Genomic DNA, 14443 nt, shown 5'->3' on the forward strand with positions numbered 1-14443 from the left:
GAGCAGCTTAACTTAGCAAGTATAATAGAGACCTCATCCACTATCACTACACTACCATCACGCCTAATAGTGAATTTTAACTTTCCTCTTGTGCAACTTTCCTTCTCATGCCCACTAATTCAGGATATTCAAACTAGGCCACGAGAACACGATCTACAAGTCTTGGTCATAGTTGAACGCTAACCATAAAGTGCTTCTGAAGCATGCATCTCTAAATCAACAACCAACTCTCGTAACTCAATCGGCAACTCAAAAGGTAAGATTAGAACTTAAGTCTAATTTCCTCAAATACTGGTATCACCAATTTAAGGTTGAGATTAATTCTCTTGTCTTCGATTACCCTCCTAGTACTTACAATTATAAAACCCTTGCTCCTCATTAATTAACCAATAGTCTTAACCTTGACAAACATTAATCTTTCTTTTAACTAAATTCATCAAGGTCATGAATAAAATTTTTCAACATCCAAATACCATTCTTGAAAACCCTAAGTTCCCCCAATTTCAAATAAATTCCATGAATCCACATCTCAAGCAATAAGGAATTTAAATCTTAATTCTAGCATCACCACCAATACTATGAACAAATCACTAGATCCTTAACCCATAAAAGTATTCCACACTTCTTAAATTCTAACTACGTCCCAAAAATCATACTCCTTATCATTGTAAATTATCACCAACAATATCAACCACCTTGAATTGATAAAGCACCACCAATACGAACCTTAAATCTCCAAGGAAATAAGATATCAAGATCTTAGCTTCTAGAATGAAAATAACCATGCTTAAACATCTAACCATGCCTAAGGAATCATCCTCATCTCATTAACCTCATCAACAACCAAGTAGAACTTTAATTGCTATCTGGATCTTGTTTGATTCTCTAAACGATGTCGTACCTCCTCTTTGTGAATGATAGTTTAAGCACGAAATCCATGTTTACATCTCCCCACCCGACACGGAAATGGGCAAGGATTGAAACTACCTCAAACGTTTCTACTCCCCACTTTTACTTGTCGGTGACTTAAGTACCTTTATTCCAATTCGGCAACTTCCTTTATCGTGCCGATCCATCAATAATACTTAGTGAGCATTCGATATATCCTTATATCTTTGGGGTGTATCACATACATTGAATCACGTGCTTCCTTTAGGATCTCCTTTTTGAACTCAACGATATCCTACTTTTGGATTCTCAATTAACGATACTTAAACCTTAAGTCGATCTTGGAAAAACCATAGCATAAAACAAATAATAAAATATATTTTTCAAATATACCACCAACATAAAATATACACAATTTATCAACCCAACTTAAATTTCCAAACTTCTTCAAAAATTAAAATATAATTTATGAAATTTACTAATTAAATCAATGGAATAATAAATAATAAGAAAATTATTTTAATTAGTTTAAAATACCTTAACTTGCATAGGCAATTGTTAAAACTCCACATTGGAACAATAATAAAAACATGAATAAATGCATAAAATCATATCTTAAAATCCATAGCATAAAATGAAATATGCACGCTGCTACCAAACAAACCAGGGTGGTTGCCTATATTGGCCGTCCGATCCCCTGGACTCGTAGGCAACATGATTATGGGGCTAGCTCCAGATGGACCACATTGGTTTGCCGCCTTCGTATGGTGCGGTATATGCAATATAATACCAAACAATATAACATACAAATACATGTGCGAACATTAAAAAAAAAAATACTTGAATAAAATACCTTTAATTTCAATTATCACTTTGAAAAGCATTTAATTTTTAACAATCGATCGGAAAAATATCTTGAAACCTTGAGGTTGATTGACACACATCCATACTCGACAACAAGTATCGATTATGGGTGGTGACCTTGCTAAATCGTTGATAGCCAATACACACCCTTAGGCAATCATCCTTCTTCTCCATGAGTGAAACAAATGCCATTCACGATGATAAGCTTGACCTAGTGAAACCTTTATTCACCAAATCTTGCAGCTAAGCCTTTAAGTCCTTTAACTTTAATGGAGTCGCACGGCATGGTGGTACTGAAATAGATCGATGTCCAAAGCCAAATCAATAATGATTCGATATCCTTTTTACGGTCGTAATCCAGATAACTTGCTGGAAAAATGCTTTCGAATTGCTTCCCACTATTAGCGGTTCCAATGCTCACCATCTTCTTTGGCATCAACCACCTGGGCCATAGACTCTTAACAACCATTCTCCGATAGCTCCTTAGAGACGAGGATAGAAATATAACCACGGTAAAGACCTCCTAACTCCTCCACGAAGCACCACTTCAGGTAAGCTGAAACACTTTAACTTTACTCCTTTATGCTAGCGGTCCATAAACATAAGAACTACTCAATCCATATCTAGGACCACTTTGAATCCCAAAAAGATTCAAAGATTGGATCTGCCCCCATTACTTGACCTTCAGAAAGAAAAGGCAATCCTCGACCATCAACTAGGCCATAGGAATTCCCTGTTAGGATAGATGATTCTAATTGACACCCTCGAAGATTAGAGTTATTTCAACTCGGGCAACGAATTTGCTTCGAGACAAAGGGAAAGAACGCTTTAAGAGGGGTAAAACGAGAGATTAGATGCGGATGGGACGCATAACAATGCACAGTCCCTTAGGAATACTAGAACCTAGAGCTCTGATACCAACTGTCAGGACCTGTCCAAAATTCCTCACCGGAACCCTAGACAAGCCCTGATCCCAGGGAAACCCTATCGGACCCTTCAATGGAAAATCCGGCAGAACCTCCCATAAGGGTTGAACTTACCACAAATTTCCTAAACTGAAAATACACTTCTATATACATCCCCTTATTCCTCCCACAATACTACAATTTGATTCCACAAATTTACAGCACTCAAATGAATAGCAGTAAATCAGTGCATAGATAATAACTACATGTCCAATACAGTATACAGAGCATTATACAAATAAATGTGGAATTAATACGATGAAAGATAAAGAAGTAATACAAGATGAAGAGGAAAAAGGGAAGAAATGCTTCTTGGACTTTTGGCAATGAACTGAGACGTTGGGCTCGTCCGGATGATCAACGTCTCCCAACCTGGACCTAGGGGAATGGAATTTAATCATCTCAGTGAGTAACCCTAACTACTGTACAATTATAATATTAATAATATAACAATAAAAGGAATTTAATTAATCAATACCAAACAATTAAATAAATAAATAAATAATAAATATTTGAAAGTAATACTTTCTCTAAAAACCCTCACTATTCACTCCGTTGGAAATGTTTTCCTTTTAAAACATTTTCACCAAAACCCGATTGTTCGTACGCCCAAAAATCAAGGAATCATTAATTTAACAATTAATAATTAAATAATCCAAATATAAATAAAATGTAATAAAACATAATAAATAATTTTTGAACATTTTAGGGTTTGAAATTTCTATCTGAAAATTTATAATTGACGTACCACACCATATACCAGTGATGCCCTTCGATACCCAGCGTCCCGAGCACCGACTGGCGGGGGGGGGGGGGGTTAAAGAGAGAAACTTGCATACGGGGCTTCGGTGTCCCGACAGCGCCGCTGCTGAAACCGTCATCCCGGCCACGGAGGGGGGCGGCTATGGCCAATATCAAACTTGCTTGCCTTCGGTCCAATGGCAACTCACGGGAGACATAATAACTTGCGCGCTAATCACATATACAGCCAGAACACCAATACTGTATGAGTGCGTCTAAAATAAATAACCAAATTTTCCAAAAATCACCATGGGAATTATACCATTTTTCGAACTCAATCTCCCACATTTTTCTTTAACATTTCCGGTACAAAACCGCCGATAATCATAAACAAATAATTTTTCTTGTATCACAAAGTCCATCAAATAATATTCCACGGGCATAATTATAATAAAATTTCCACCACATGAGCATAATTCTAAATACCAAATTAACACCAAATAAACATAATTAATCACCCCAAAATAGTTTTAAAGGTGGGTCACTCACCTTAAGCACGTATATCAATCAAGATCCTTCTCACGATCGAATCCACTACCCACACGTGCATCTAAAACATCCACAATACACCAAACCAATTATATTAATATTTTAATCGGCTAACACCCAAATGGGTACCCGGGGAGCGAACACAAACGATAACCAAAATTGACGAGTAATATACCGAATCGAAGCTTGAGTGACGAGGATTACGAATCCGGTTTTACTTCCCGGAGATCAGACCCGAGGTGGCCGGAATCTCGCCGGAAAGTTTTCGGGATTCAACTCTTTGATTCTCTCAACCCGTCGCGAATTGGAGGAAAAGGGCACCGGATTTGGATTCAAGGGGTCAGAATTAGTGGGGAGGGACCGGCGGTGCAACTGGGTACTCGCCGGAACTGGATTTTCCGGTGAGCTGTCGCGGTCACCGGCAACCTTCGCCGCTGGCGGCGCGTGCGGTAGCTGGTGGGCAAGATTTTTGGGGGTTTTGTAGATCAAGGGGAGAGGGTTTCAACGGGACTAGCGGTGAGGCCAACGGAGGCCGGACGGCGAAGAGATTTGGGTTTGAAGATTTTCGGCCCCTCGCTACAAAATACTCCGATTCCGGTGCGTCGGAGGTCTGGTAACAGTGAAATTTGGTGGGCTAGCCGGAAATGAGGAGGTGGTGAGGGGTCACTGGCGCGTGTGGCCTGAAAATGATCGGAAATGGGTCAAATGGCAGTGGCCGATGGTTTTCTCTCTCCCTCTCTCGTTCCCCTCCGTTTTGCCAAAATAAAAGCCACCGTGGGTGATACTGTTCACCCACATGGACCTCTCAGATGTCAACACGTGGCATCACTGTTCACTTAAGCCAGATATAATAAAATATTACGGTATTCGAAAAATTTCATATGTCCATAACTTTTTAACCAGATGTCCAAATTAAGCGTGCCACTAGTCTATGAACTCGTATCGACGAGTACCTTACAACCATATGAAAGTCAAAAAAAAATTCTACAACCATAAAAAGTCAACTCCTGGCACCTTTTGGACAGTTTGAATCTCGACTTGTTTTGCCCATAACTTTCAAACCGTAGCTCCATTTTCGACGTGCTACTAGTCTACAAACTCGTGCCAACGTGTACTTTGTAACGGTACCTCAGTCAACCTAGAATTCCATCTGAGTCAAAAAGTCAACTTTTGATCCCTTTGGTCAACGGTCAACGGTCAACGGTCAACCTCGGTCAAAGTTGGAAAATTTCCGTTGTACTTCGGGACGGGGTGTTACATGGAGCTTATTGTCACGTTAGTGGAATTCTTGAAGCTTAGCTAGAAGATTCTATAGTTTCCATAAGAATTTATGAAAGTTTATGAAAAATTATGGGAATTCAAGAAAAATTTTGAAGGATCTGGAAGATTCTAGAAAATTCTAAAAAAGTTTAAAAGATTATAAAAGATCCAAAACTAACTTAGATCAATATGGTTAGTAACCTATGAAAAATAATTTTTATAAATATCTAGTAAGATGCTCTAAAATTTCATCTAGGATTATGTCAAATATACATTATCTAAAAGTTTATATTCTCATACTACGTGCGAAACTCTCTATATAAAGGGTTGACCTTTCATTTGTGATCAACCCATATAACCAAATATTCTAGCAATACAAACATTCTTCATATTCTCTCAAACCTTCTAAAATTCTGTTACTTCTTATTTTATTATTTTTAGCTTTTACATTATGCTCGATTATGAGGAAGGCTGATTTAGCAGCGAAGTGCTAATTGCAGTACAGGAAGTTGAGAAAAATAGGCGCGTGACATTATGCTGATGATGATGCAACCCTCGACTATATTAATTAATTACGTACTGACAGACGGTGGATTCCATATGAATGCCAAAATTAATTCAAGGTTGACGTTTGTTAACAGTTAATTAGGTCAACAATTCCATCAAAGAAGCTACAATTCGGATAAGGAATTAATTAAAGACGACCAAGCCGAGGCTAGCTATATAGGCTGAATCCCAATTAATAATAATATTATCATTATCAGACTCATTATCTGTAGACTGTAGTTTGTATTTATGCATAATTGGCTGAATGAGAAAGAATTAAGGCTGCTGGGTGGATATATTATTATTATTAGTATTAGTATTATTATTATTATTATATAGCAATAACCCTATTTCCGGGCCAAGCATGCCAAGGGGAAGGAAGTTGCCCTGCTCCGCCCCCACTTGGACTCAAAACTCGAACATTTATAAACAGTATATATACAAATTGAGTTCGGAAGTTCCGTTCCAATGATGGCAATACCAAAATCGACTATTAATGCCAAAAGCTTAATTAATTATTTTTGATTATGCTTAAATCTGATAAAAGAAATTCCAAATAAATTTTTGGAGGGATATAATAAGATGCAAGACTCCTTGTCTGATTTTAGGGATGAAATGGAGCTTTTTATTTTATTTTATTTGATAGAGATTTCCTGATATTGATTAATTATTCCATAGGGAATGTGCATTTGTAGGTGTGGAATTAATTAAGGTCAATCGAGGTAAGAGTGAGTACTTCATAGTATATAACAGTTAAGATGATCAGGAAGGCCGGCCGGGATTGCAGCAAAGCGATCCATGATCACATCATTTGAGAAGTTAGGGAGGGGATCGAGCAGACGGAGACGAATAATCAAAATTAATAAATGCAAACAACTGGATCACGAACGTGGGCTATCCTTTCCTAATTGTCAATCGGTTGTCTACTTCCGAGTCCGACAACAATATAAATGGCTTTTGTCACTAAATCAAGTCAACTTGCTTTTCTTACCTACTTAATTACAATTATACACAATAGCTAATCGATTTATCTTTTTTCTTTTGTTTGCAAGTTTATTTAATTTGATTTCTACTTACTTCTCGGTTTCTCTTTTCTTCTTTAATCTTTTTGGTTTTTAAGATTCCCATTGCATTTTAATAAAAGACTCTGATTTTATATACAACTCGCTATCAAAATAAAAAACAGCTGGAGAAAATTAAGCCAAAGCAAGCTATATAGGACAAAATCCTGAGGTGCTTCATCGTTTTAATATTTCTTTATTGAAATACTTTGAAATCAATAAATTACGTAGCACCCTGCATAGTGTGGCTAGAGGAGAGATGATACACGTGTTGCTCAACCTGATTAGTCATGAACAGACAGAACTGTGTGCGAAAGTTGATCGGGACCAATTTCGAATGTTACGTACATGATCTATATAGAAAAAAAAAAAAAAAAATCGTAAATTGGAGTATGTGGCTTTGGTCAATATAATCAGGTTGATCGAAAAAGTCAATATAATTAAACTACATTGATCATTAACTACATTTAAGCACGTCGGAACGACGTTGCTCCTATATGTATATATATAGCATATTTAATTACGTGTTAGTTAATGCAATTTAATATTCTCTAATTTGGTCATATTCTACATTGAGCTTTTCAATTTAAAATATTTCACATTAAATATATAAATTACAATTTACTTCATATTTGTTTAATTTCAAATGGATTAATATGAAGTTTAAAAATTAAAAAAATGATTCGTTAATTTTCTTATGAATCAATCAATTAATTTTTTTCTTATCTTGTTTGCAAATTAAAAAAACAAATATTTAATTTATACATTTTTTTTAACTTTATAATAATCAATTTTAGAATTGGATTAATGTAGAATAAAATATAAATTGAAGGTTTAATATGAGATGTTTTAAACTTTAAGATCCAATACACAATCAAAACAAAATACAAACACTAAGATGCAATAATTACGTTTAATTATTATAGAATTTAATTATTATAAGATCTTGATAATATATATGAATTTTAATTGATATGTGGCATGGGGAACTTAATTTCCATCTTTTCATTAAGATGTCCATGGAAAAACTATTAAGACCTTTTATTATTAACTTTTGAATTGTTTCAACAACTAAAATTTAAGGATTTTTTGATAGTTTAAGCGAGTTAGAAGATAAACTAAAATCCTAATAAGGCAAAATGAATGTTATTGGGACTCATTTAAATCCCATAAATAATTTTAAATCTCAACATTTTAAGTAATCTAAAGATTGAAAAGTGACATTCTATTGGGAGGATTTTCCTATATATACAATAGTATTCAAGCCGAAATATTTTCAACTTTTAGGTTTGATATGCAATCCAAAGGTTTTAAATATTAAAGTCTACTTTAAAAAAAAAAATTGAAGATATTCTCACATGAATCATACTATATATATATATATATTCGGGTTGTTCATCGGTCGGTTCCGGTTGGATTTGGATCGGTGAACAAATTTATTCAATCGGTTGGTTAATTCGCTAACGATGTTTTTCAGGCTATGGAAAACCAATTGAAGTTGATCGAGTGTCAACAGGTTGGTTTCGGATAGAATCAAAACTCCGTAAAGTGGCAAGAGAAAGAGCAAAGAAAGCTCATATTTCCAGACATATTTTTTCCTATTATTGTCATTGGTTTATCGATAATGGAGGCAAGAGAAGGAGCTGCAGAGGAAGGTTATCTATTCACTATATATTTTATTTAAACATTGATTTCTTTCTATTACACATGGGTTTTTACACGGTCAAGTCAAAGGCCATGTTTAGATATTTATAGATCTAAATCATGTCGCAAAATATCAAACATACATTAAAAATGATTAACTCTAGTTAAGTTACTCAAACAAACTCATGGTAACTTAGTTGCAATCAACTTTGAGCATCTATGAAACTCTTTCAATCTTTGATAAAATGAGCAAGAAGCCAAAATAGATGATACCTAAGTCACCATTGCGGTCTTGTAATAAAAAACCAATGAATACTGGAAGCTCCTCTACTATCTATGAGTATGCAAAATTCCCTTTCTTTCTCTCTCTTTGCTCACCTCTTTGTAGGAGCTTGGCAATATTCTTGCTCATTTCTCTTTTGTCATGCTATTCTCTCTCTCACTCTTACTTTGCCGTTCATGTTTGTCTCACTCTAAGCTTGAAGAAGTGCCAAATTTCAAGAAAAAAATTCAATTTATTTTGCTTATATAATATATATAAAAATGTGAAAATATAGTAGAAGAATTGGTCGGTTACAGTGACCGACGGTTATGGGATTTGAGGAACCAGAGTCTACCACTTTCTCTTTGTTAGTGGTGGTTAACAAAAAGATTAGTCATCGGTCATTGAAAAATTTCGATCGATGTGAGTCAGTCGGTAGATTTTCTCGATCCTTCAGGTTTTATGCACACCCCTAATTATATATGTTGTAATTAATTAATTAAGAAGAGATGATACACGCTACCATATTTTGATGATTTCTAATAGTTGATAACCAAGTTTGAGAATATATAATCAATGGCGGCTTAAGGGTAAGACAAATGAGGTTCGGCCTAAGGCCACACAATGAAAAGAGGCCCCTACAAAATTTTTCCTTATTAATGATATGTATTTTTTACTAAAAATAAAAATAAAAATTTATTTGTTAGGTTAAATACAGTAGTTTTGTTTTTATCTTTTTGGAAATATAGAGACATATCAATATTTCTTTAACTTCTAATTTAGAATCAATCAAACATTTAAATATATAATTATCTCTAATTAACTTTTCAAAAAAAGTGTCAACTTTTAATTTCTTTTTAATTTAATTTCTCTCATATCCTAAATATTATAAATGTACACGAATTTCATTTCATCAAAATGATTCTTTCTTGTAAACATTTTTCCATTTTTTATTATATTACAATATTTATATGAATTAGGGATGTGACAATAATTGTCATTCTAACATTTTAGCTAACAATTTTTCTTGTGATTTAAAAAAAAGCAAACAAGATAAATTTTCAATACCTACTCATTTTTTTTAATTACTCGATATTTTATTGTTGCATGAGGCCCCCAAATTGGTTGAGCCGGTCCTGTATATAATAAAGGGACATATGGCAATAGCCGTATGAGACATATTAATTGCTTCTTCTAATCCAAATTTATGGTCATCATCATTAAATAAGTTGGATTTAATTGATAATTCACTTATATTTATATTTGAAAAATCGTAAATTTGAACTATCTAAATAAATATGGAAATTTTTAAAAATGGAGATGATAATTATATATGCTTGTTCATCATGTTTTAACATATGTATATATATATATATATAGATACATATTAATCATATATAAATATATATAACAAGCATTGGTTTAGTCTCTCCCACAAGCATTATTTATGTGCAAATTTATATGGTGTAACATATGTGTATTTGATCCCAAATTAGTGTTCAATGTGGATGGAGTCTCCGATGTATATAAAGGCAGGCTTGCCTGGTGAGTAATGGCACAAGGCCTTTAAATAAGGTCCTTTTGTATATTTCAAATGTTTTATGTTTTTCTAAGAAATATTTACAATAGTTTAAAAAATTGAAATAGGAAATTATCCAATAAAAATAATAATAGGTTATTTTAGACTTTTCTTATCTACCAGCAATTAATATTTTTAAAATATATTTTAATTTTCCAAGAAAACTTGCAAACATAATTTCTGCTTTCAATAAAGCTACAATTGTGATATGGTTAACATTTATTTCTTAAATATATACAAAACACGGATATCTTTTCCTTCTAATTTCTTATTATTTAAATGAATTAACATTGACAATGGTATCCGTTAAAAAAAATGCCAGAACAACTTAATTATATAAGTTTAATTACAAATTTTGCAGTTAAAAATGCTAAAAAAGTTAATTTTAAGTGAATTTTTGGAAATGTTTTAGTAATATTACATAATTATGAACAATTTTTTGAATAATAGTTATTCATATTATTCAATGTATTTATTATTTATTTTAAATATTTGTTAACAAAAAAGTTAAATAAGGGCCCCCACAAACCTCAGGGCAGCCACGAGTATATATGTATATATATATATATATATATATAGGTGTAACCGCCAGAAAGAAAGAAAGAAAGGAGAGAAGTCGATGAATGGGTGCAGGCAGGTAGCTAGCTAAGTATAAGGGTAGGGATGGAAAACAAAACAGAGTACAGAGGGCATGTATTAGCCATTCCATATCCAAGTCAAGGCCACATAAACCCTCTGCTCCAATTCTGCAAGCACTTATCCTCAAAGGGCCCCAAAATCACCCTTGCCACCACTGTCTTCATATCCAACACCTTCAAACCAAACTTATCAACCACCTCCGTTCAACTAGACACCATCTCGGATGGCTTCGACGATGGCGGGTTTGCTCATGCTGAGGGCGTCGCTGACTACTTAACAAAACTAGAAGCTGCCGGCTCCAAAACCCTGGCTGAGCTGATCTTAAAGTACAAGGATTCAGCAGATGATGACCCCATCGACTGCATAGTGTACGACTCCTTCTTGCCTTGGGCTTTGGATGTGGCCAAAGAGTTTGGGATACCCTCAGCTGCCTTCTTCACCCAAGCTTGCACCGTCAATTACATCTATTACTGTGTTCACCATGGCCTGCTCAACCTTCCAATTCCTAATGATTCCTTCCCACTCTCTATTCCAGGCCTGCACTTTCTTGACATTCGGGACATGCCCTCCTTCATAAGCGTGGAGGGCTCTTATCCCGCTTACTTCGAGATGGTGTTGAACCAATTTTCCAATGCGCACAAAGCCGATTTCATGCTTTTCACCGCTGTCTCAGACCTTGAGGAAGAGGTAATTAATTCGCTACATTACATTTGAGTCCGTTTCGCAGTGTCTATTTAATTTTTTAAAATTTTATTTAATAATTAGAAGTTATTTTGTTAAAAAATAGGATTTTAAATAAGAGTCATTAAATATTTATTCATTAAAAAAATATTATTTCTTTTAACTGTTTTAGATAAGTTTAAATTTTAAATTTTTCTAAAAAAAATTTTTTTTTCCAAAAAAAAAATTTAAGAGAGAATATTTAATGTATTTATTTATTTACAATTCAATATTTATTAATTTTTTATTTTTTTAAAAAAAATTACTAAATAAATTTTTACAGATAAAAAATTTATTTTTATCAACTATGTTAAAATTTATTTATTCATTAATTATTATTATTTATGTATAACTGTTACTATAGACAAAGTTAAGTATTATACTGTAGATAATAGTTATCTACCGTTTTTAAATTTATGCCATTTGAAAATTATAAATAAATATTTCCACTAAATAATAGATAATTTTTCTTACAGTAGCATTATAACGATTGTGTCCCTCCTATCCAATATAAATGTAACTATTCGAAATAATTGGTACGATTATATAATGAGTAATCAGTTAATCAATATACACTACAATTAATTAGTTAATTAATTAACGTGAGCAGGTGGTGGGATGTATGTCAAAAGTATGTCCGTCCATGCTGACAATTGGGCCAACCATTCCTCCTGCCTACTTGAATAATGAGCATATGAGGATCAAATTCAAAGATGATGATAAAGAGTACGGGTTTAATCTGTTCGAATCTGAAGCATCGGGTGTTTGCATGGAGTGGCTCAACAAAAAGCCGCCAGGCTCTGTTGTGTATGTGTCGTTTGGTAGCATGGCCAATCTGAGTGGGAAACAAATAGAGGAACTTTCAATGGGACTGAAAGCTTCCAACATGTATTTCTTATGGGTGATAAGGGCCTCTGAACAGGAAAATCTGCCAGATAAATTTGAGGAAGATGATGATAAAGGGCTATTGGTGAAATGGTGCCCACAGTTGGAAGTCCTTGCCAATCAGGCCGTGGGGTGCTTCTTCACGCATTGTGGTTGGAATTCAGTGATAGAAGGATTGAGCTTGGGAGTTCCAATGGTAGCCATGCCTCTGTGGACCGACCAAACTACCAATGCCAAGCTTGTGGAGGATGTTTGGAAGGTCGGGGTTAGAGTTCGTGTGGATGAGAATGGGATTGTGGGGAGACAAGAAATTAGTGGGTGCATTAAACAGGTGATGGAGGGGGAGAGGGCCAAAGAAATGAAATATAATGCTAATAAATGGAGAAATGCCGCTATTCGGGCAATTAGTGACGGTGGCTCTTCCGACAACAACATTGACCGATTTATGTCCAAATTGAAATCGTCTCCTCCTCCAAGCTCTTCAAAGTAATCAGCTAGCTTGTTTGCGCAATTAGTATCAATGCAAGTTTATTATTATGTTATTTTAAAATAACGGTTATGCTATATATATATATATATATATTTAAATATTCATAAATTTATTTATTAAATAATCTTGTTACATTTTTATTGATTAAAATATTTATATGTATGTATATACGAAAAATGAGTGAATTTTTAAAATAGAAGAAAAATGAATTAAATATTGCCATGATAAATATTTTTGTAACGATTGGTAAAATAATATAATTAAATCCAATCATTTATAATTTTATTTTCATGAAATTATAATTATATATGTCCACATATAACGGACTGTGTATCTGTCTCTGTAATAAATTTGTTATATATGTGTGGTTGAATTAATTTCCCAATTTCCACAACCACTTGATACACATGCGCAAGCAATGACGTTAGCTTGAATGCGATGTAGATGTTTTTTTTTTTTTTTTGGGTTTTTCAGTTGAAACGATGTGGTCATTTTATTAGGTTTTTTAATTAATTAATTAATCATATCATATCATATCATCCCGACCCCATCAAAACTCAAAAGGCCATTAACAAACATGAAGTACGTAGCGAAGGAGAAAATCTATTAATGCATCCGGTGCAGTTGCGCCCTTACTTGCGTTGGATGTGGGACCTGTAGATGGGATCCATGTCCTATGTAAACATGGGTGCACATGCATCTAAGTGTGTATTCAAGTTTTTTCGATAATGAAGGAGTACACGAGTATTCTTATAACAAAAAAACAGTTTGAAGGAGAAAATTATTTACTAGGAAAGGGTTGCCTCGTAATTTTATTATTATTATTATTATTATTTTTTTTTTTTTTCTGAATAAAAAGAGAACTACAGTCAGTTGGTGCATGTGTGCCCAGCATTCCTGCTACAAATTAAATACAAATACAGCACCTTTTAATGTGGTCTCGATGAACCGCTAGCTGAATAATGGGAGTTCAATTTTGGTGGTTCACTTCATCATGGCATGTGGTTGAACTTGAACTGAGAGCGGGGCCTGATTGCATGACTTTCAGGTGTATAATGTACACACAACACATCTACCTACTTATATATATCAGATTTACTATGGAGTGCCTCACGCTATTAGGTTACGGGATCAAGCTGTCACACATCATATTATCTAACATAAAATATGTAAAATATAATAGGAGTATAAGTGTTTTTTTTTTTTTTTAACAAAATTATATATATTATATATGTGGAACAAAATTAATCATATAATTAACAATATATATTTTTACCAAAAAATTTAACAATGTATAAGTGTACATATATCTATGGTTTATATCTAAATTACTAAGCAGCTTTGGATCTC

The 14443-nt window shown here is 33.9% G+C and overlaps 1 protein-coding gene across 1 annotated transcript; it reads left to right on the forward strand.

Annotated features, from left to right (window-relative positions):
* The first annotated feature begins 10938 nt into the window (after positions 1 to 10938).
* LOC107406909 (UDP-glycosyltransferase 74F2) lies at positions 10939 to 13156 on the forward strand. Its single transcript, XM_025071381.3, has 2 exons — positions 10939 to 11685; positions 12329 to 13156. The coding sequence occupies exons 1-2, from the start codon at positions 11023 to 11025 to the stop codon at positions 13091 to 13093; spliced, it is 1428 nt and encodes a 475-aa protein (XP_024927149.3). The 5' UTR covers positions 10939 to 11022; the 3' UTR covers positions 13094 to 13156.
* The last annotated feature ends 1287 nt before the right edge of the window (positions 13157 to 14443 follow it).

This window comes from Ziziphus jujuba, chromosome 1, assembly GCF_031755915.1.
Source record: "Ziziphus jujuba cultivar Dongzao chromosome 1, ASM3175591v1".
NCBI classification, from domain to species: domain Eukaryota; kingdom Viridiplantae; phylum Streptophyta; class Magnoliopsida; order Rosales; family Rhamnaceae; genus Ziziphus; species Ziziphus jujuba.

Bases quoted from the DNA above. Each gene is read 5' to 3' on its own strand.
- LOC107406909 (XM_025071381.3), top strand. From the start codon at position 11,023: ATGGAAAACAAAACAGAGTACAGAGGGCATGTATTAGCCATTCCATAT. The intron at 11,686-12,328 runs GTAATTAATTCG...TAACGTGAGCAG, and splicing joins TCTCAGACCTTGAGGAAGAG to GTGGTGGGATGTATGTCAAA.